Source organism: Octopus bimaculoides, chromosome 20 (genome assembly GCF_046866305.1).
Source record: "Octopus bimaculoides isolate indiv1 chromosome 20, ASM4686630v1, whole genome shotgun sequence".
Lineage (NCBI taxonomy): Eukaryota > Metazoa > Mollusca > Cephalopoda > Octopoda > Octopodidae > Octopus > Octopus bimaculoides.
Window position 1 is genome coordinate 35,957,154 of NC_142947.1, and position 24,510 is coordinate 35,981,663.

A 24,510-nucleotide genomic window follows, 5' to 3' on the forward strand; every position below is an offset into this window, starting at 1 on the left:
TGTGTCTTTCCGCATACTATAGTCTCTAGTAAAGGACATTTTACGTCATTTTTTTGAGCCCACATCTAATGAAGTAGCCATCCTCATGGTAGGTGATCCCCATGAAAATCGTGTTATTCTCATTTGTGCTTGAGATAACAACCTTAAACGTGTTTCAGAGAATCATCCCTCTTATGATGCTCTCCAGTATCCTCTTATTTTGTGGAATGAACAAGATGGGTATCATTTCAATATTCAACAGATTGACACTAAAGCTGGGTGCTTCCGTTATGTTACTTAGGAATCTTGACCCACCTTACCTGTGTAATGGAACTTGCTTAATTGTTACTTCCATGAAGCCCCATGTCCTACAAGCAACAATCATTACAGGTAGTCACAAAGAAGAAAATGTTTTTATATTAAAATTTCCTGTCATGCCTACAGATGTTCCATTTGGATTTAAGACACTTGTGTCCAGTCAAATTAAGTTTTGGTATTTCAATTAACAAATGTCATTACATTCTGAGTCCAAATTCTGCCGAGGTCGACTTCACCTTTCATCCTTTCGAGGTCAATTAAATAAGTACCGGTTATGCACTGGGGTTGATGTAATTGACTTAATCCCCTCCCCCAAGCTGTGGCAAAATTTAAAATCAATATTAAGATAGTGTTTGAAACACAAATTAAAATTAAGTTTTAATAAAAGAATATTTTAATTCAGTCAGGAACTTTTTGTCGTAAAACCAAGGAGGGTCTCAAACAGTTTGGGATGAAAAAGGTTAATGAGCAAATAGAAAGAAACAGAGACATTTCAGTCCATCTCACCTTGAAGTTTTCTATATAAAAGAAATCCTCATTGGTACACCAATGTTAAGGGTTACTGTTATGTCACCAACTATACTGATTTCAGGAGGTGGGGGGTCAAATGTTAAACCATCTTAATATTTAGTTTTATTTTACTATTTCGTAATTATTTTCTCAGATGTTTTTTTTTTCTTTTATTTATTTTTCATATTTTTCTTTCTCTCCAATCAGAAAGAAACTGCATTCCTTTGAAGAATTTATCAACAAATGGTTTGAGAAGTTGCAAACTTTGCAAGTCAATACTTTGATTGCACGTTTGGTAAACGACATCGACAGATACAGGGTAAATTTCCTTTAGCAAAAAAGCATTTGTTGTGATGCTGGCTTTCTGGTTTTCTAGAGTGCGTGAGTGTGTGTGTCTATTATACATGCAAATATATATATGTATGTGTGTGTGTGTGTATATATATATATATATATATATATATATATATATATATATATATATACATATATATGTATATACACACACACTCACACACAGGTTTCACATTTATCTGTCTGTTTGTTTCTCTCACTCTCTGCCCACTCTCTCCTCTCTTTCTCTTCTTTCTCCTCTCTCTCTTCTCTTTCTCCTCTCTCCCTCTCTCTTTCTCTTCTCTCTCCCTCTCTTCTCTCTCCCTCTCTCTCCTCCCTCTCTCTCCTCCCTCTCTCTCCTCCCTCTCTCTCCTCCCTCTCTCTCCTCCCTCTCTCTTTCTCCCCCTTCTCTCTCTCTCTCTCCCCCTCTCTCTCTCTCCAACTGAGGAAGCCTTCTGTCTCCTCTACTGCTAGACACCTATTTCTCTCCCTTTATTCCTCCTCTAACTTCTTATCATGTGGGGCACACAGCCACCTCCTTCAATGCCACTCTCCCCTCCATTCAAGGGATCTTGTCTCACAAGGTACTTGGTGACCTCACTATTGCTGGTGCCATGTAAGAAGCATCCAGTACACTCTGTAAAACAGCTGGCATCAAGAAGGGTACCCGGTGGTAGAACCCTTGTCAAAGCAGTCAGTAGAGCTTGGCACAGAGTCTTCGAACTTACCAGCACTTGTCAAACTGTTCAACCCATGCCAGCATTTTAGGAGGACGTTAAATGATGATGATGGTGATGTTGAGGATTATATATATATATATATGTATATATTCTTCATTTTCTCTGATATTGTTTCTTCTGTCTTTTGGAAGCCTTTCAAGTCAAAAATTGCTGGAGGTATTTATCATAACAGCAGTCAAATTATGTGTGTGTGTGTGTACGTATATATATATGTGTGTGTATATGTATGTGTATATATATATGTATGTATATATAAATATGTATGTGTGTGTATATGTGTGTATATGTATGTGTATATATATATATATATATATATATATATATGTATGTGTGTGTGTTTGTACGTATATATATATATATATATATATATATATATATATATACACACACACAAATACATACTCTCATATGCACACCCACGCATACACATATATGTACATATGTGTATATTATCTATATTAAACTGTAATTGATGCTATCAGTGACATAGGTGTTTGCAGGTTATGGCCACCGGCAGACCTTGTAATGCTGTTTACTAACTAGAAACACCATAGTATGATATATTAGGTTTTAACATTATTTATCTTTGATTCTATCTCTGTCAGTGTTTCATGGATATGATTTTGGGTAAACTCTTTATAATCATCATCATCATAATTTAATATCCGTTTTCCATACTGGTATGGGCTGGATTTTTTGATAGGAGCTAGCTAGCTGAAGAGCTGCCTGGGTTCCAGGTCCATTTTGGTTTGGCTTCTACGGCTGGACACCCTTTCTAATGCCAACCACTTTACAGAGTGTACTGGGTGCTTTTTCACAGCATCAGTATGAGTGCCTTCTCGTGACCCCGACACAGATGCTTTTTATGTGGCACCAGCACCCATGAGTCTACAAGATTAGTATCGCTCAGCTGATGAAGGCTGCAGGGGACATGCCTGTATGCAAGGACAACCATGATTTTACTTAACTTCTCAAGCACAGCAAACCACCGGACATTTCGGCCCTTTGTCGTCACCTCTGAGGCCCACCATCTGAAGATCTTTTCTCACCACTTCATCCCACGATATCCTGAGTCTACCCCTTACACACATTACCTCCACAATTAGAGATCGGCACTTTTTGATGCAGCTGTTTTCATCCATGTGCAAGCTGTCTTGATCCATATAAACCTCTCTAGTTCACTAAAATGCCCTGTGGTCATGCTGTAAGTCGGTTGGTCATAGAAAAAGCATCTGGGGATAAAGATCCTGCAGAAAGAAAGAGAAAAACAAAATAAGTTTACTCATACAATAGGTGCGGTATTTTGTCTGGCGCTACGTTCTGAGTTCAAATTCCGCCGAGGTCGACTTTGCCTTTCATCCTTTCAAGGTCGATTAAATAAGTACCAGTTACGCATTGGGCTCAATATAATCGACTTAATCCGTTTGTCTGTCCTTGTTTGTCCCCTCTGTGTATAGCCCCTTGTGGGCAGTAAAGAAATAAGAAGCTTGCTTCCCAACCACATGGTTCCAGGTTCAGTCCCACTGCATGGCACCTTGGGCAAGTTTCCTCTACTCTAGCCTCAGGCCAACCAAAGCCTTGTGAGTGGATTTGGTAGACAGAAACTGAAAGCCCATTATTTATATGTATGTATGTGTATATATATATATGTATATATTTATGTGTGTGTGTGTGTCTGTGTTCGTTTCTCAGCTATCGTTTGACAACCAATGCTGGTGTGTTTACATCTTCCAAACTTAGCAGTTCAGCAAAAGAGACCAATAAAATAAGTACTAAGCTTACAAAGAATAAGTTTTGGGGTCGATTTCTTTGACTAAAACCCATTGAGGCAAGTAAAAGAATGAAACAATAAAAGATTACAATGACAAAGATGACTGATTTTTGTCTGCTGTTGTGTATCAAAGAATGAAAAATCGCAAGCAAGTAGTTCAAGGTTTTTTTTTGTTTTTTTTGGGGGGGGGGGGGTTTTGTTTTTTATATAATTTTGTCCCAGACAAAGTTTCAGGTCACTATAGCAATATTTAGGAGCCATTATTTATCTCCTTCCTTGATCCACCATTCCAAAAATGTTTATAAACCCATGTTTTGAGTTCTGTTTTCTGTTTGTATCACTGAACCTAGGTCTTCTTAAAAATACAAATTTAATGGCTTTCTTTGTCGGTTGGTGGAAATCATATCTTGGATTTCTTGTTTTAACTTTTCTAGAATGTTTTGCCTATACTGAAATGGGTCAGAGGGGACCAATTCACTTCCAGTCATTGGGTAGAGATAAACACATTGCTTCAATTACCACCAAACACCAAACCAGAAAAACTTACTTTTGGCATGGTTCTTGGTTCCAGTGAAAACATCATCAAAAATGTAGACACATTAAAAGTGAGTATTGTTGTCTGTTTTTATAATCAAATCTGTTTTGTTTTCATTATATTGTTTCTCCTACATTTTCATGTATGTGGACCCTGGAATGTAGATGTTCACTTTAGGTAAGTGAGAGTATATAGCTGCAACCTGGGTATGTATGCCTTTAAACTGCTCCCTGTTGTGGGCCTCTGGTTTGGGTATTCCAGAGTTTTGAGGAGATTGGAACCACTTCTTAGCTATTATTGTTCCCAGAGCTGAGCCAGAGTTATAGCCTCTATGAAGGCCCCAGCTATAGAAAAAGCCTCCAGATAAAGGTCATCGTCACAAACAGCCCCAATGAACCCAGGGCAGATAAGGCTCTTCAGCTCTTGTGTTATTCAGCTAAAAGAAGATAACTGTTCAAATCCTGCATCCTGACAATTGGGTTTGTGGCACTTGGGTCACTTGTTGCATCAGACCGAAAAAAGTTTGAAGTTTCATGCATTGGCACTTAACTTTCAACAGATTTTCTGTGACCAGATTCCCTTTCTATCACCAACTCTAAATTCTTTCCAAGCAGGGATTGTTAATTTGTAGTGTAAATGATTGAGTATTTACAGATACTTGTAAAAGATATCTAAAAAATATCTATTTCTTTACTGCCCACAGGGGGCTAAACATAGAGGGGACAAACAAGGACAGGCAATGAGATTAAGTTGATTACATCAACCCCAGTGCGTATCTGGTACTTATTTAATCGACCCTGAAAAGATGAAAGGCAAAGTTGACCTTGGCAGAATTTGAACTCAGAACATAACGGCAGACGAAATACCGCTAAGCATTTCACCTGGCATGCTAACAATTCTGCCAGCTCACTGTCCTGTACTCTAAAAAATATCCTCAGTTTCTCACTATGTTTGACAAGACTGAGACATTGAATTACTGGTATGGTCCATTGTGTGTGTTTCTGAACACTTTTTTATTTCTGCTGCTCAATTTTACTCACAAACGCTCAGGTCAAACTGAAGCAATGACAAAAGATGCCTAAAGTGCTAATGGGATTGAACACAGAGTCTTGCGGTTGCAAGATGAACTTCTTAACCATTTACCTATAATCTCATAGAAACTTATTGGTTACATGGCCATGTGGCCATATGAAGTTGTTAGCTGTACAACCATACATCAATATTGATATGCTGAAAACATACACTAATATTTTTACAGTAAAACTGTTATATGTAAAAATATTTGTCAGATGAAAACAATTTTGTACTTTCATTGTCATATATATAGATATAGAAAGGAAATATTTACCTCGTATGTTATATATGTAGAACATTTTCAACCCTATTTCTATTTTTCATAGGAATTGAACCGCCGTGCCCAAGGAGAAATTATCATTCGCGATGCCATACGAGAAATTGAAATGTGGGGTGTTGGAGCTGCGTTCTCTTTGACTGACTATGAGGACACCAACAAACAGACAGTGAAGTTAATTAAGGGCTGGAAAGATATTTTCAACGAGGTAAGAGTAATGAAGAAGACAAATTGTCCTGGTTTTGAACTGATTAGATTACACTATCTTTATTTTGTTATGACGAAAAGTATAAGTTATAAAAAAACAATTTGAATCATCATCATCATCATCATCATCATAATCATCGTCATCATCATCATTTAACAGCCAGGTAGAAAATCTACCCAAGGCTACTGTGTCTGTTTTGGCAGGGATTTTATGTCTGGATACCCTTCCTAACACCAACCACTCTGCAGAGAGGACTTAGTGCTTTTTACGTGACACAGGTACAGGCAAGGTTAGTTTTGGCATGATTTTTACAACTGGATGCCCTTCCAAATGCCAACCACGTTACAGTGTGGCCTAGGTGCTTTTAATGTGGCACCAGCACTGGCAGGGTAACCAAGTAACTCGCAAGACAAAGAATTACGAGAAGTGCGTGGGCATTTGAGAAGGGGAACTTGTGTCAGAGGATGAAAAGTTAGAATATTACAAAGAGACAGAGGGTCAGAAGCAGGTGTCTTGCCACAACAGAGGAGGAGGAGGAGGGGGAGGAGGAGACGCAGTATGTTTTTACTATATAACAACCTAAGTGTATATTCATAGCGAAAAGCTTCTTGAAAGAATTACCTCCCTTATTCATGATGTTCATATACGAGGGGGTGCTGAAAAGTTCCTGGCTTTGGGAAAAAGAAAATACAGGAGGATCAGTTAATTATAATTTTATTCAGCATATTCCCCTCTCAGATTCACACACTTATTGCAGTAGTCCTTCAGTTTTTGTAAGCCCTGTAAAAGAACTCGGGAGGTTGGGCCTCCAACTAGGCCTTTCACGATACCCTTAAAGCCAAGAACTTTTCAGCACCCACCACATAACTAAGGTGACCAAACCATGGCTTGCAAGCCACATGCGGTTCTCTGACTGTTAATATATATAGCTCTTGGAAATTTGTTAGCTGAGTTCTTTTTTATTACAGATAATTTAAGAAAATAATTTAAGCTTTATAAATTATTTATTGGATATCAATTTATACAAGCCTTGTAGTACTGCAGGAACAGCCTTTCTTTCATTTGCAGGAAGGGCAACAGCATTCCCCAACTATTTCAAATAAACTCATATATAACATTGTAATGTATTTTTAAAATTTAATTTTAATTTACTTTTAGGTTTTTTTTTGTACACTGACTTTCTTAATATATTTCCCATTCAAATTCTAACCATGTAATAGATATATGTGTTTATGGATATACACATATATCTATGTGCTGGTGTCATGTCAGTGCTGGTTTCACATTGGGGCTAGTGCCATGCCGGAGCTGGTGCCACATAAAAAGCACTCCATCCGGTATTAGGAAGGGCATCCAGCCATAAAAACCCTGCCAAAACAGGCAGTGAAGCCTGGGGCAGCCTTCTATCTAGCCAACCCCTGTCAAACTGCCCAACCCATGTCAGCATGTAAAGCAGATGTTAAATGATAAAGATGGATATGTAGTTAGCTTGTAGAATATTATTTCCATCACTCTCTTTTGAAATATGCTACAGCGTGTCTCACACACACACACACACACACACACACACACACACACTCAGAAGTGACAACAAATAGGAAAATTTATTTGCTGTCTCTGGTTTTTTTATCTTTCACTTTTTGCCACATTTTGCTTTTCGCTTTTCGCTATGGCCATTGTTGCATTATCTGCTTAGAACAATATTGATATAACTATTAACTCAATAATTTATATTATTTTACTTGATAATGGATCTCCCACCATTAATAGAATATTGAATAACAGACTAACAGAAACAGTTCTAAAAGATAATACTAGATCTGAGTGAGGTGTTGTTCTTTAGTGCTGAGAGTAGGAATGGTAGAAGGCAGAGGGATTAGAGAATTTTAAGGTAAGCAAGGGTTACAGAAGAATACCAGAAGACTGATATCATGGATAAGGCTGATGTGCAATGGATAGAGGATGAGACTGGTTACAGACAGATTTATTAGTCTAGCCTCAAGTGTATTTCTGTCGTCGTACATTAATGTAATTTAATATAAGCCATACTACCATTCATACCTAGTTGACAGATTTTGGATACAGGTTTTGTTTACAAGTATCTGTTAAAAAATTGTGAAGGAAGATGACATCATCAGCTTGTAAGAAACAAAGATATGAAGATGACGACAGAAACATTAAGCTAGAGTGGCATGAAGGTCTTGTATTCATTGATAAAGAAGGTAAAGCTTTGTGCCTTGTTTGCCATATTTCACTTAGTCATTACAAAGCCAGCAACTTAAAATGCCATAAGGAAATGAATTACAGAAACTTCTCATCTGATTATCCACCTAAATCAGAATTAAGGAAGAACAAGTTGACAGTGTTAAAAACATTACTAAGGGGCCAGCAGACATTGTTGACAATGTTCAGCAAAGAAGCCAGTACAATGACTGAAACCAACTTTGTTATAACATGGAATATTGCTCTTGCTAAACACCCATATTTTGATGGTGAATTTCTTAAAAAGAATATTGCTGCTGTTGTTGCAATGTTAGATCCAAGTAACACAAAACCTGAGTGACCAATAACTCAGACACCAGTTCCATGCGACACTACAGAGAGGCGTTTCTTTCAGATCAGTACTGATGTTGCCAGCAAAATCCAAAATGATTTTTTTAAATGTCCTTGTATTCAAAATCAACTGACACACAAGACAACCCACAATTAGCATTATTTGCTTGTTATGTTTCTTCTGAGTTAATTGTGAAAGGAGAAATGTTGGATTTAGTGGAAGTAAAAGAAAAAACCTGTGACATTGACACAAAAATTGCATTTGATAGAGCCTCAACAAATGCTGGTGTTCCACTGAATAAACTTGTCTGTGTTGCAAGAAGGCACATGGCTCAGTGGTTAGAATGTCGAGCTTACAATCGTGAGGTTGTGGGTTCGAATCCCGGACCGGGCTATGTGTTGTGTTCTTGAACAAGACACTTTATTTTATGTTGCTCCAGTTCACTCAGCTGTAGAAATGAGTTGTAACATTCACTGGTGCCAAACTGTGTCGGCCTTTGCCTTTCCCTTGGATAACACTGGTGGTGTGGAGAGGGGAGGCGGGTATGCATGGGCAACTGCTGGTCTTCCATAAACAACCTTGCCTGGACTTGTGCCTGGGAGGGTGACTTTCTAGGTGCAATCCCATGACCGAAGGAGGTCTCAGCAATTGCAAGATGGTGTTTCTGCAATGATTGGGAAAAATGCGGGATTAATTGCACTTATGAAGAGTGATTCCAGCTCTCCAGAGTTTCTCCCTATTCTCTGTTATTATCATGAACGCCTTGTAGCCAGACACTTCAAGTATGAAGACGCAGGGAAATCTGTACTTGAACTTGTGAATTTCAAATATGTGAATGGGAAGACTCACCTGCATGTCAGAAATTTTATTGAAAAACTGGAGCTGGAAAATAGACCTAGTGATGTAGCTTTACATTGCATTGTGAGGTGGCTATCAATCAGAAATGTCTTGAGTAGGTTTGTGGATCTTTTGGAGCCCATTATTACTTTTCTTAAAGAAAAGAAAAAAGATTCTTCCCTCAATTGGAAAATGATGAATGCATGCAAGATCTGATGTTTTTTTACTGATATAACGAATCATCTACAAACTCTTGACTTGGCGCTTTAGGGGAAGGATAAGATTATTTCTCATCTTACTCGGACAATTTTCAGCTTTCTGAGTAAAATAAAAGTTTTTCAGAGAGACATTTTGTCAAGAAATTCCAGTCACTTATCAATCTCAGAAGAATAAATCCATTCCTCGATACTGAATGTAAATGACAATGAAGAGGGAGAATACAAACATAAATGACAAGGACTGCTTGATAATTTCATCAGATGCATCTGTCTGGTAAACCCATTTGTGGTTGATGTGGTCAATGATAGCTTTCCAATTCTCAAACTTCTAGCCATAGAATCATCTACTGCAGAAGAGGAACTAATGGAATTACTGGAGGACCTGGATGGGCTTAAAGATGATTCATAAATCCTTGTCAACAATTGGGTTTTGGAAACAAGTTCCAGAAATAAAATATCCTGAATTGAAGAAAACTAATGTGTGACACAACTTAATACTGATTTACATACTGATGTGAATCCCTGTACTCTATAATGAACTTTGAAGAATCAAAACATCCTGCAAACCTTAACAATCAACACCTGATGAAACTAATTCATACTGCACTAACTTCATACCAGTCAGATTTTCAATGGCTGACAGTCAAGATGGAAACCTGCAAGACTTCTATTCACAGTAAATAGCAGCTTTAATAGACTGAAATGTGTTGCATTGTTTGCTTCTCATAAAATATTATGATAACCCTATTTTAGTAAGGTAGGAACTGATTTAGATATCTCTAATTTCATAGGTTTACCTTTTTATATATTTTCCTCCATGTTTTGATGAATTATTTACTTAGAGAAATAAATACCATAAAAATATATATTTTTTTCCTTTCACTTTATTTTTTTTAGGCTAATTTTATGTTACTGAAATGCAAATCTATATATTTTCCTTAAGTGTTTCTGCATTAAATATGCTAAAACTTTTGGTGTATATACAAAAGCTAATACAATTTAAAATTGAAAATTTAATCAACCTGAACCATCACTTGACAGTTCAGGTTATAAAACATTGAAGCTAATTTCAACATTGTACTGAAATGAAAGTTAATTTTATGATGATTCAGTTAAATATTTCAATTCATTCGTATGAGCCCCAAAAGATGTCATTTGGAATAGGCAGTTGTATTGTCTGAAGTTCTTCCTGAACTCTTTTGCCCCAGGTTGATCAGTACCAAATAAATTGTGAAGTTCCTGGGGTAAGGGCTGCAGATTCCTCAGCCTGACTTTTCCATTCATACAGCAAAAGTTAACAGTTTCACTAGTGTATTAAAGAACGTATGATGGGCCCACCTTCAAATATAAGATAGAGTGATTTTTTCGAGACATTTTTGGGGAAAATAAAATGCATCTTATGTCATCAAATATGATAGGTTGTTATGAAACAAAAATATTACAGTTATTGTTATTGGATATATTTGTGCCATATATTTGGCAAATGATGGCTGTTAATTACCTTCAGAACTCCCATTATATGAAGTTAGAGTTTGTTTTGTAAAACTAGAAAGTATAGAGGAAACATATTGATTATAATGTAGCAAGTAAATTGTGCGTAAGATACTTTCAATAAGCTTTTGTGATTAATTTATTATCTAAGTTTTGATCTCTGTTTATAGACTTGTGCTCTGTCATCTTCATAGAATTTAGTTCTTTTAATGTCCATCAACTTATAGTCTGTCTTCATAAACTCATAGTGTTAGGTTTCCATTAGTTTTTCATATTTATCTTTGGAATGTTTCCATTTTGTCTTCTTTACATCGGAAATGTTTGCTTTAATAAGATAGCCGGAAGAGAAGGGTCATTACTCAGAGCATTTTCAGGCTCTCCTCAAATACTGATGAAGATGATGCTCACAGCACCTGAGTCTCCATTTTTAGGATAAACACATGTGTACTGAATTGGGGCTGCTATATTCCATCTCTGAATGCTGGAGTCAAAGTCTCATCCAGTGATGAAGCAACTCTGTGAGTATTTTGGTCCCTTTCATTCCAACACCAGAACTGCAAAGGGTCAGCCACTGATGTAGGCAACAAACTCCTGCACAGCAGCACAAGCTTTGTTGAGTTAGATGTTGTGACTCTGGGCCAGATGTTTCTATCATCCTCAATACTCATAATTGCTACACCACTCTTCCTCACTCTTGAATCAAATTTAATGACTTGCTTTCTTAGAAAGGTTCTGACAGTTTTCTGGTGACCTCTTTTTTCTTCTTCACAACTAGCTAAAAGACTCCTAAGCATCAAGTGAACCCTGATTCTCACAAATCCTCCAACACCTATGTCTACAGGAAGACATATTGTCTCCAGTCTGTTGTTTTCACAGAGTTCAACCAGCTCACTGCATTTTCTTTCTTTCTTGAAAAAAAAAGTATCTTTGATATTTACATCCCAGGCAACTGTAGAGGCGCAATGGCCCAGTGGTTAGGGCAGCGGACTCGCGGTCATAGGATCGCGGTTTCGATTCCCAGACCAGGCGTTGTGAGTGTTTATTGAGTGAAAGCACCTAAAAGCTCCATGAGGCTCCGGCAGGGGATGGTGGCGAACCCTGCTGTACTCTTTCACCACAACTTTCTCTCACTCTTACTTCCTGTTTCTGTTGTGCCTATAATTCAAAGGGTCAACCTTGGCACACTGTGTCATGCTGAATATCTCCCAGAACTATGTTAAGGGTACACGTGTCTGTGGAGTGCTTAGCCATTTGCACATTAATTTCACGAGCAGGCTGTTCTATTGATCGGATCAACTGGAACCCTCGACATCATAAGCGACGGAGTGCCAACAACAACCCAGGCAACTGTCAGCTCTACCATCTTTACCACCTTCCTTTCCTTGCACCTCGTGATTAGGTCAGCTCTTTCCATGGCAAAAAAATGGGAAGTGATATACCTAATTGCTAACCAGATTTCTCTGGTCCATGACAGCATGGAACATAGACATTAAATGAAGATGAAGATGACAACCACAGCTTTCAGCTTGATACAGCTGAAATGACAATGATATAAAAATGATGCTGTAACTTTTGAAAAGTAGTTGGGTCACCAACAAAAGGGTTTTTTTTCCATATAACATTTCAAGAGAAAGTTTGCCTTGCAGACCCCTTCTTACTCACAAGATATTAGCAACAAGTTGTAAGCAGAGTTAAAAGAAATAATTGAAAGCAGTTTGTTCAAATATATCTTTTATCTTTTACATGTTTCTGTGATTGGACTGTGGCCATGCTGGGACACTGCCTTGAAGGGTTTAATCAAACAAATTCACCCCTGTAGTTATTCTTTAAGTCTGTTACTTATTCTATCAATCTCTTTTGCTGAACCTGCTAAGTTACAAGGACATAAAGCAACACTAGTTTGCAAACAATGTAGAATGACAAACACTAACACAGGCATGCACGCACACACACACCCACACACACACAAGCTTCTCCACAGTTTCTGCTTACCACTTTCACTTAAAAGGCATTGGTCGGCCAAGAGCTAATGTAAAAGAGGTTTGCCCAAGGTGTCATGCAGTAGGACTGAACCTGAAATCTCATGGCTGGGGAGCAAGCTTCTTAACCACACAGCCATTCCTGCATGTATGCCTGGAAAAATATAAGACAGATGGTTACAGCTGGAATGCTTTTTGGGTCACAGATGGTTTTCTGAATTCGAGCCGACCTATGCTGCAGACACCATTAACAACAACCATAATCAATAGACCGAACAAAGGCCATAAAGTACACATCTAGCCATTGTGTTTCTGCTGTTATATCATCAAAGAGTTTCTGAAGACATCGACAAAGCCATTGATTTCATGCACTCTTTCTCTCTCTCTCTCTCTCTCCAGCAGAAAGTCAATCAATACCCAATACATTGGTCTTTGAATCAGTCTCAGAGTTTCTCTAAGATTCTAGTCATTCTATCACTCTCCCCTCCTCCTCCTCCTCCTCCTCCTCCTCCTCATCATCATCATCATCATCATCATCCCTCGATATCCCCTCCCTTTGCTCTCCCCTTCCTCTTCTCCTTCTCCCCTTCTCCTTCTCCCTATCCTCTTCTTCTCCCCTTCCTCCTCCTCTTCCATTCCCTCTCCCTTCACTCTCCCCTTCTCCCCTTTATCCTCTTCTTCTTTTTCGTCTTCCTCCTCCTCCCCTTCTTTTTCCATTCCCTCTCCCTTTCATCCACCTCTTTCTTCTTCTTCTTCTTCCCTCTCCCTTCCCTCTCTCCTTTATCCACCTCTTTCTCCTTCCTCTTTTTCTTCTTTTCCTCTTCCTCCATCCATTTCTCCTCCGTTCACCATCCCCCCTTCTACTGTTCCTCCTCCTTTCGTCCTCGCATTCATCCTCTCCTTCCTCTTCCCCTCCTCGTCCTCCTTATCCTTCTTCATTCGTCCACCTTGCTCTCCTCCTCATTTGCATCCCTTCCTAACCTTCCCTACCTTCCCCTCCTATCCCCTCACTCCCCTTCTCCATCACCTCCTTCTACCCTATTCCCCTCTCACCTCCACCTCTTTTCTTCTCCTCTTTCCCTTTCCCTCTCCCTTTCTCTCCCCTCTTCTCTCACTTTCCACTGTGTTACATAAACCATGCATCCAAACCTTCCATTATCTTTTACTATTATCTCTTTCAGTCATTAGAGTGCGGCCATGCTGGGGCACCACCTTGAAGAATTCTTAGTTGACCCCAGTACTTATTTTTTAAGCCTGGTACTTATTCTATCAGTCAATTTTGCTGAACTGCTAAGTTACAGGGACATAGATCCACCTGCAACGGTTGTCAAGCAGTGGTGGAGGACAGACACAGACATAAAGACACATATGCATAGATACACACGCACACACACACACACACACACACATAAATATTAATTGAAATACACAACCAAAAAAGCTACTGATAGTTTCATGCTATTATAATACTTGAACAGGCATATCTATAAAATACACCATGTATCTTAAAGAAATCTTTCAGGCTCTGTCGTATAAATATACCTGTTCAAGTATCATAAAAGCATGAAACTATTGGTAGGTCTTTCAGTTGTGTATTTAAATTGATATTTATCTGTCGCTTGATGGAGTACTTTTTTTTTGTTGATTCCATGTCTATTGGATCTGTAAACTATATATATATATATATATATATATATATATATATATATATATATATATATATATATGTATGTATATACACACAAGGCTTCTTTCAGTTTCCATCTACCAAATCCACTCATGCTATAGTAGAAGACACTTGCCCAAGATACCATGCAGTGGGACTGAACCTGGAACCATGTGGTTCGGAAGGAAACTTCTTGCTACACAGCCACACCTGCACCTATTTATCTCTAAGTTTGAAAATCAAATCCCACCATGGATTTATTTTGCTTTTCAATCCCTCCTGGTTTGATTCTGTTGTAATCAATAAACACAGATACCAGTAATATACTCAGTCAAATGAACATCATTAGCCATAATGTCTAGAACAAATGAAAGAGTTAAAGAACTATACCTTGTATGTTAAAACATTGGTCTTGAGCCAAATCTTACTAAGGAAATCAATGGTTCTCTCGAAACAAAATCAATATTGTATCTAAATGAAAGTAAATAAATTTTTTGAGTCAGTCTTGAAGCTATACTTTGGATAATAAATTATCTTTAATGTGACACAGAAATGCTTTTTTCTTTTATATGTTAAAAAACCAGTGTTTATCAACATTGGAATTATACAACCTTGAATGGATTTGAACTTGGAGACCTTAGTAACCAAGTTAGGTTTATGTGGGGTGTCGCATCAGGCTTTTTATTCTTTGCAGAATTTACTCTGGTGTCTGTTTTTATGTGGCATTTCAAAAGTAATTATGTACAACAACCAGCTCAGGCTCCACTGCTGTAATTGTAGAAAAATATTTTAGAGACAAATAAATTTTGAATGTATATAATGCTTTCTACTATAGGCACAAGGCCTGAAATTTTTTTTGGGGGGGGGTGCAGTTGATTATGTAAACCCCAATGGTCAACTGGTACTACTTTATCAACCCCAAAAGGATGAAAGGTAAAGTCGACCTCAGCAGAATTTAAACTCAGAAAATAAAGATGGACGAAAAGCCACTAAGCATTTTGTCCAGCTTGCTAACGATTCTGCTAATTCATCACCTTTGGACTGCATATAATATATATATATATATATATATATATATATATAAAACAAAAACATCTGCTTGATATGCAAATTTCTACTCACAGACTCTGTTCCAATGACTTATCTATTGTCTAACAGTTTTCTCTTTCCGTTTCTTTCATCACTAAGATATTGGCCTCTGTGCCCCACCACCTTTATCACCACCACAAGCCTACTGACCTTCAACCAAATCTGTTTGTTTTAACCTATGTCACTTCCTCTCATAACCCATACAATGTCTACTCATTAGAATCCTTACTTTATTCCTAGAACTACTTTCCTTTGCACTCTCCTATCAGTCTAGGTCCTTCTACCCCAGGCCTTTGAAAATTCAAATTGACCACTAACCATATCAACCTCACCCAACATGAACCAATGCGAGAGCCTTCAAGAAATCGCTTTATCTAACAGAAACACCAGCCAAAATTTCCTCAAACCATGCCTTACTGTCCTCAACAGGGAAGATCACATTCAATATAATATAATCCTAGATGCAAAATGTCTTTTAAAAACTAGACAAGATAGTTACAGAAGATAAGCTTTTGATCACTGTTTTACAGTTTTCCTTATCATTTTCTATTATAAGAAAGTACAAAATGGTCCTGAGCATGTCCTTTCCACATCTGATTAACCTTTTTGTGACTATGTTTTTGTTGAAATGTTCTGTGTTTCTTTCAATTAATTTTAAATATAACAAAGAATTTAGTAAAATAACTTAGTTGCCATTAAGATAGTGTTAGGAACATAAATTGTGACTAATGTTTGGTAGAAGATTTTAATTCAGAACTTAAAAATAAAAAGTTGTAGAAGAACAGAGCTGCAAAATAAAAAAGAATATAAAACACTATAACAAAAATATTTTTTATCTTAATCAGTGGCAGCTTGTCTATAGGCACTGCGGAACTGCAGCATCCCCTATTTCCACTTGATATTATTGATAACATTCAATATAATGAGTCCTTTTTTTTTTAATTCTTTCTTTATACTTGTACATTATATACTCCTTAAGCTTAATGTCAGTGGCCATCCCCTAGTTTATGAAAACAATACAAAACCCTTGTATAGAACTGTATGCTTCACAGTTCCAGCGACGCAGTGTTTGGGCTGTTGTGTGTATGCTCACATGTCTAAGATAGAAAGCTGCATGCTAGGGAGAGAGAGCACTGTTGTTCACGCAGTGCTGACCCTGGTGTGATGGTGAAAGTTAGTGTTTCTTTTTGACTCCGCGTGTACAGTGCTTAAAAACGTGTTTATATTCTTGAATGTGATAAAGCGTAGAATAAGATTATTATCCTACTTCCAACTACAGCATTGCTGCCAGGATTTGACAAATAGGGCAGATTTTCCTCCCTTATTTTGTGATTTAGATGGGATTTTTGAAAAACTAGGGGGAATTCACAGCGGTATTCAGTGAACAAATTTAACACACTACCCGGCAGTGACTAAAACGCGAACCGATCAAGTTTATGTATAAATATTCTTTTTATATGTTTGTTTCCTTTTACACAATATTAAAACAACGGCTAAAAATTTTCTGAAGCAGCACCCCAACTAATGTTATCTACAGGCCACCACTGATGGTAATTCAAAAATAATGTTGAAAAGAAACAAACAAATTTGTCTAACAACTCAATACTTTGAATATGACAAGGAACTATTTTTCTGTCTTTAATTTACAGGTTGGAGACCAACAGTGCTTATTGCAATCCCTTAAAGATTCACCGTACTTCAAAAACTTTTTGGATAAAGCCACAATTTGGGAGAAACGCTTAGCAAGTTTGGACGAGTACTTGCAGAACCTTTACCAAATTCAGCATAAATGGGTTTACTTAGAACCGATATTTGGTCGCGGTGCTTTACCTAAGGAACAGAACCGCTTCAAGAGAGTCGATAGTGATTTCAGGTAAGTTCTATTTTTTACCAATCTGATCTGGCAGTGTTTCTACAGCTGGATGCCCTTCCTAATGCCAACCACTCTGAGAGTGTAGTGGGTGCTTTTTATGTGCTACCAGCACAGAAGCCAGTCAAGGTGGCACTATTATATTATTGTTATATTATATTATATTATGGGGTGGTATCAGAAGGTTTCCAGACTTGTTATGTTTAATGAAAAATAACTTATTTACCTAAGTTTTAACATTATCTTCTTCAAAATAGTCACCTTGTGCAGCAATACACCGGTCCCAGCATTCCTGTCACTTTTGGAATCCAGCCTGGAATCATTAAGCTTAATGATATATATAAACGTCGGAACTGTACAGCTGAAGATTTTCAGGGAACAGACTGGAAGGCAGTGTAGAACTGTGAATACCATGTTTGACACACACATTTTGATATGTGGCATTAAATCATGAATCTATATTTTATTGCTAAAGTGATGGCAGGAGACACACCCAGTGCTTCCTGGTTTTTTTAACTTGTGTCACTGGGCATTGAATGTACATAATTGTGATTTTCAGTAGCTTCAAGTAACACCTGATTTATGTTTTTTCCGCTTATCAGATCAGTGTTGTTTATTGTTTCGCATTGAGTGATCAAGTCATTTCATAAACATTTTTTTTTTATTCTTCTTTGTTATTCTGTGCTTCTAAACTTGCTATATTAGCCGAGATTTTTGTTTTATCTTTCTTTGATATACCAATTCTTTCTTGCTATTTGTATTTTGCAATTACATAAAAAGAAATCTATTATGAAAATGAGGAAGCAATAAATATATGGCTTATTAGGAAATAGACTAATAAATGAAATATTAGATTCTGAGTTTGATAATGGAAGGAGGGAAGGCAATTTTGAAGACTGCAACTTTGATACCAACGCTGATCAAACTACTTTTGAAATTGACTTTGGTTACAGCAAAGCTTGTGAAAATATTGTTTTTTGACAGTAATGCAATTTTTTTTGTTTTGTTTTTTTCTAACAAAAGGAAATTTTATTTTAATGAATTAATTTTTACATAAAAATTTTATATTTGTTGATAATATTAGATAAATTACATCATTTACCTGTTTTGCTTTTATGGTTATTTTCTGGAAAATAAATGCTATTTAATTATCTTTTTATAATTTAGCAAAAATATCTTAATTTTAATCTTTGTTTTTCTTCTACTTAACACGCTTTTTCTCTCCTTTTCTAATTTAATTCTTTTTCTATTTTCATCTCTCTTTTTGCTTTCATCCCATCAGTTCCCACCCTCATATAATGGGTGGCAGCCATGTACCTTCTCTACAACAACAAACCTTTTTATGTCCCTTATATCATGCATTATCCTTTCAACACCTTGCCTAAAACAGCTTCTCTCTCTACTAAGTTGAAGAAGTTTTTGGTTTTGCAATTCATATAGCAACATCACTTGTAGCAGACCCTGCACCAGATGGCTGGAAGTGAATGTGGAAGATCTCCAGAGGCTCAATGCCACTTTGGAGGATGCAGAGTAGCTGGCACAGAACTACCAGCAATGGAGAGTTCTGGTGGACCTGGTTGGCTCTATACATCATGATGTCTCTGGGACCACTAATCTGAAATGACCCCCACCTCCATCTCGCAAGAGCATGAAACAAGCAAGAAAGCACATCACTTGTACTGATGTCCCCTACTGTACAATCTTTGAAGTATTTAGCATTAGGAATGGCATCCAGTCATAGAAACGAAGCCAAAATGAAATGTTCGTGTGAGACATGGTTCTTAAATTCAGTGAATCCTCTCAAAATGACCAACTTATGCCCGCATGGAAAGATGATCTTTGTAAAACAGTTCTCTGACTATCAGGAAGAAAATTCCTTACACACACACACACACACACACACACACACACACACACACACACACACACATACACACACACTACGACAAGCTTCTTTTAGTTTCTGTGTAGCAAATCTATTCACATGGCTTTGGTCAGCTTGGGGCTGTAGTAGAAGACAATCGTCGAAGGTGTCATGAAGTGGGATTGAGTCTGGAACCATGCCTCACACCTGTACCCACACCTTCTAGATATTCCATCAAGATTCTAGTGTCATTGCTCTTTGCCCTGCTTCCTACTTCTAAGACTTACATATCACAAAATCTCTGATGATGTCCAGGTTTCGGATCCCTAATAGAGGCCCTTATTTATCAGGGTTTTGAAATATTTACTCTGTTAAGTAAAATTTTGTTTTTATACAAACTAATCTCATCTTACATTTTAAAATATTATATTTTGGCAGAGCCATTATGACGGACATACAGCGAGATCGTCGTTATGTTTCTCTTGTAAACCAAGTAGGACTTTGTGATCAGTTAAAGACAATGGTGGACCAACTGCAAAGATGCCAGAAAGCTCTCAATGAATTCTTAGAGGTTTTTATACCATTTTGTCTTCCTCTCTTTTTGTTTTTATTGTTATATTCATCATTATCATCGTCATCATCATCGTTTAATGTCTGTTTTCCATGCTGGCATGGGTTAGACGATTCGACTGGGGTCTGGGAAGCCAGGAGGCTGCACCAAGCCCCAATCTGATCTGGCAGTGTTTCTACAGCTGGATGCCCTACCTAATGCCAACCACTCTGAGAGTGTGGTGGGTGCTTTTTACATGCCACCGGCACAGAAGCCAGTCAAGCCAGCACTATTATATTATTGTTATATTATATTATGGGGTGGTATCAGAAGGTTTCCAGACTTATGTTTAATGAAAAATAACTATTTTACTTAAGTTTTAACATCATCTCCTTCGAAGTAGTCACCTTGTGCAGCAATACACCAGTCCCAGCATTCCTGCCACTTTCGGAATCCAGCCTGGAAGTCATTTTCTGTAAGTGAGTCAAGGACCTTCTGCAATTTGCTTCAGATCTCAACAGCAGTGTGAAAACGGTGACCTTTGAGCTGCCTTTTCATCGTAGGGAAGAGATGGACATCCACAGGTGCTAAATTTAGTGAATAGGGTGAGAGCAGAAGTAATATGTTGGTTTTGGCAAGAAACTCACAAGTGAGGATAGCTCAGTGACAGGGTGCATTGTTGTTGTGAAGAATCCAATTCTTCATGCTCCACAGATTCAAAATGTCACAATAGAACTCTTGATTGATGGTCTGGACCCGGGGGGACAAATTCTTGATTTGGTACTGGTCGATGACAGTACCACCTGGTCGATGACAGTACCACCTGATTCGCTCCCATGCCGGTGGCATGTAAAAAGTACCATTCTAACATAGTTGATGCCAGTGCCGGCTGACCGGTCCTGTGCCGGTGGCACACACAAAGCTCCTTTGGATCATGGTCGTTGCCAGTGTTGCCTGACTGGCCCTCATACTGGTGGCATGTAAAAAGCTCCCACCACACTCGGAGTGGTTGACATTAGGAAGGGCATCTATCTGTAGAAACATTGCCAGATTAGATTGGAGCCTGGTGCATCCTTCTGGCTCACCAGCCCCCAGTTAAACCGTCCAACCCATGCCAGCATGCAAAAGCAGACGTTAAACGATGATGATGATGATGTTCCATGCTGGTATGGGTTGACCTATGTGTGTGTGTTTGTGTCTACTTGTCTTGATATCGCATGATGTTGTAAATGAATGTCATTCATTTGCAGTATTCCATGCAAACATGTCTGGCCATGGGGAGATAAATTACTTTGCTTGGAAACAGGTAATGGTTGGTGACAGGAAAGGCACCCAGCTGTACGAAATTTGCCTCAATAACCTCCAAGCATGGAAAAGTGGATGTTAAAATGATGACGATGACAAGATGAGGAGGAGGAAGATAACAATGAGGTTGATCATGATCATCATCATCATCATCATCATCATCATCATTATTATTAGCTAACGGTAAAGTGCTCTGGTGCACTCGTTGGATGATTACTAATTTGAAATAAATATAATTATCTGGATGATAATTGGCTTCAAATAAATAAAATTACCTACATGATAATTGATTTTTATAATCAAATTAACTGAATAAAAATTGGCTTGAAATAAAAATAAAATTGTCTAGAATATAAATTGATTTAAAATAGATATGTGTGCATGATAGTTGATTTTTAAATATAATTATCTGGATTATGATTGGTGTTTAAATAAAATTAACTGGATCATTACTGACTTTCAGTAAATAGAATTATCGTTGTTATTATCATCGTCATCATTGTCGTCGTTGTCATCATCACCATCATTTTAACATACATTTTCCATGCTCACATGGATCAAGTGGAATTTGTTGAGGTGGATTTTCTCTAGCTGGATGCCCTTCCTGTCACCAACTCTCACCTGTTTCCAAGGAAGCTAATGTTTTCTCAAGGCCAGACATGTGTTCTTCACAAAAGATTGCATAACGTGACACTAGTTCACGACTATCATGCAATGTCAAGGCAAGGAGACAGTAACACACACACACACACACATAAATATACATACATGCACACATTCACACACACACATATACATGTGCACACATACACACAGTACACAAAAATATACATGCACTCACACACACACACACACACATCCACACACACACACACACATCCACACCACACACACACAAATACACGCATGCATGTACACACACACACACACACACACACATCCACACCACACACACAAATACACAAGCACATGATGATTTGTTTCTTTCAGTTTCTATCTACCAAATCTGCTCACAAGGCTTTGGTTGGCCTAGAGCTACAGGTGAAGATGCTTGCCTAAGGTGTCATACAGTAGGACTGATCCCAGAACCACATAGCTGGGAAGCAAACTTCTTAACCACACCTTTGGCTTGAAGTAAATAGAATTGAATTATTGAATGATTTGTCGTTTGGAAGGTTGAGTTAAAATATTAGAAAAATATAATAATAATAAAAATAACATTTCTAAAGAATTTAACAATGCCGAGAGAAGAACAATGGTTTCCCACTAATACTATCTCCACCTTAGCAAAGGCAAAGGTATTGTTTTCAGTCGTGTCTGTTTGTTTGTTTGTCTGTGGACAAGATATCTCAAGAACTGCTGGATGGATTCAGATGAAACTTTCAGGGATGTTTTGGCCTTGTGACTGGCATGAACTGATTAGATTTTAGCATCGATCCAGTACCGAACAAGGATTCTGGATTATTTTTTCCTGTTTTTTACTTAATTTTTGAGAGCATTCAGGTTCATTTTTAGTATTCTTGTTTGTAAGAGCAGTTGAGTTTATTTCAGATATTCTCATTTTAAAAATCATCTCTGGCTAATGTTTGAGAGGACATTGGTGTTGTGTTGGCAGAGGTTTACACTCTCTGAGTGCTCTTGTTTATTAATTGTTATATAGCAAAGACCTCTTTCAGTCATGAATGATCATGGGATTGCTCCTAGAAAGTTCCCCTCCGAGGCACAAGTCTGGGCAAGGTTGTTTATGGACAACCAGTAGTCACCCATGCATACCGGCCTCCCCTCTTCATGCCACCGATGTTATCCAATGGAAAGGCAAATGCTGATACAGCTTGGCACCAGTATGCGCATATATATATGAAAGATAAAGACCCCACCCTTTGGTCATGAATGACCAGGGGGCTGTACCCAAAAAATTTCCCTCCAAAGCACAATGTCCAGGCAAGGTTGTTCATGGCAGACCAGCAGTCGCCCATGCATACCAGCCTCCCCTCTTCACACCACCGATGTTATCCAAGGGAAAGGCAAAGGGGCCGATACAGCTTGGCACCAAGTGATGTTGCAACTCATTTCTACAGCTGAGTGAACTTGAGCAATGTGAAATAAAGTGACTGGCTCAAGAACACTACACATAGCACTGTCTGAGAATTGAACTCACTACCTCATGATTGTCAGCCCAATGCTCTAACCACTGAGCCATTCGCCTTCACTATTGTTTTTATAATATACTATATAATATAATATAACACACACACACACACACACATATATATGTCAATTAGGAATTGCAAGAGTATTAACCTGGCATAGAATTCTATATACCTATGCTTCTGAATGTAGTATTAGTTGGGTACAGAGCAATAATAAAAAAACAAGACTTCATTTTTAAGGCTTTGATGAAATTGTAAAGCATTACTCAGGGGCTCAGTGATGAGTCCACTGTATTTTATAGCGGAAACAGCTGTAAGGTAATGAAGTTCATAAGATAATCAGTTATTGTCATCTTTTTCCTAATATACATACATGCATACATCAATTTAAACCAAAAGAGCTACTTATAATTTCATGCTTTTATGATTCTTGAGCAGGCATATTTATAAATATTAGCTGTTCTTTCGGCTGTGTATTTAAATTGATATTTATCTCTTACTGAATGGAGTACTTTTTTGTTGATTCTACCTCTACTGGATAATTAAACTATATATATATATATATATATATAATTAATATGACATATACTTAATGTATGTGCATTTTTTTTTGTCCAACAAAGACCCCCATCTCCTTAAGGACATATCGTGTTTAATAACATACATACATTAAATATGTCATATTTTTAATGTTTACATTATTTAAGCTGCTTCAAACACAAATTCTAATTATATTTTATTTGTGCAACACCTTTTCACATCAGCAAATAGCTTTTATGCTATTTGTATACATACCTCTAGCTGGCAAAACAGGTTGTTCCATAGGCAGATGAGTGTGGCACCAAAGAGCAGAAATGGTTGTGGAATATCAATATCTGTCACTCTCTTTCAAAGCAATTTCATTTTGCCTACCTTTGATGTATGCTGTGTTTAAAGGGCCTTCCCTGGATAAGGTACCACAGCTTCACAACATTTAATAATGAACATAAATTATGTCATATTGATAATGTTTACAGTTTCTGTTTATATATACATATACATATATGTGTGTGTGTGTGTGTGTGTGGTGTTAGGAAGGTGATCCAGCCATAAAAGTCATGCCAAAACAGACAGCAAAGCATGGTGCAGTCTTCTGCCTAGCCAGCAACTGTCAAACTATCCAACCTATGCCATCATAGAAAGTGAACGGTAA

General features: G+C 37.6%; 1 protein-coding gene across 2 annotated transcripts in view; it reads left to right on the forward strand.

Annotated features, from left to right (window-relative positions):
* The window catches only part of LOC106875444 (cytoplasmic dynein 2 heavy chain 1), a 309,460-nt gene that overhangs the window by 120,362 nt on the left and 164,588 nt on the right, over nt 1-24,510 (forward strand). For both annotated transcript variants that reach the window (XM_089338346.1, XM_089338347.1), the window contains exons 21-25: nt 1,015-1,126; nt 4,086-4,256; nt 5,587-5,745; nt 17,229-17,452; nt 19,752-19,884. In XM_089338346.1, the coding sequence (XP_089194472.1) occupies nt 1,015-1,126; nt 4,086-4,256; nt 5,587-5,745; nt 17,229-17,452; nt 19,752-19,884 (799 nt within the window). The remainder of the gene's footprint in view (nt 1-1,014; nt 1,127-4,085; nt 4,257-5,586; nt 5,746-17,228; nt 17,453-19,751; nt 19,885-24,510) is intronic.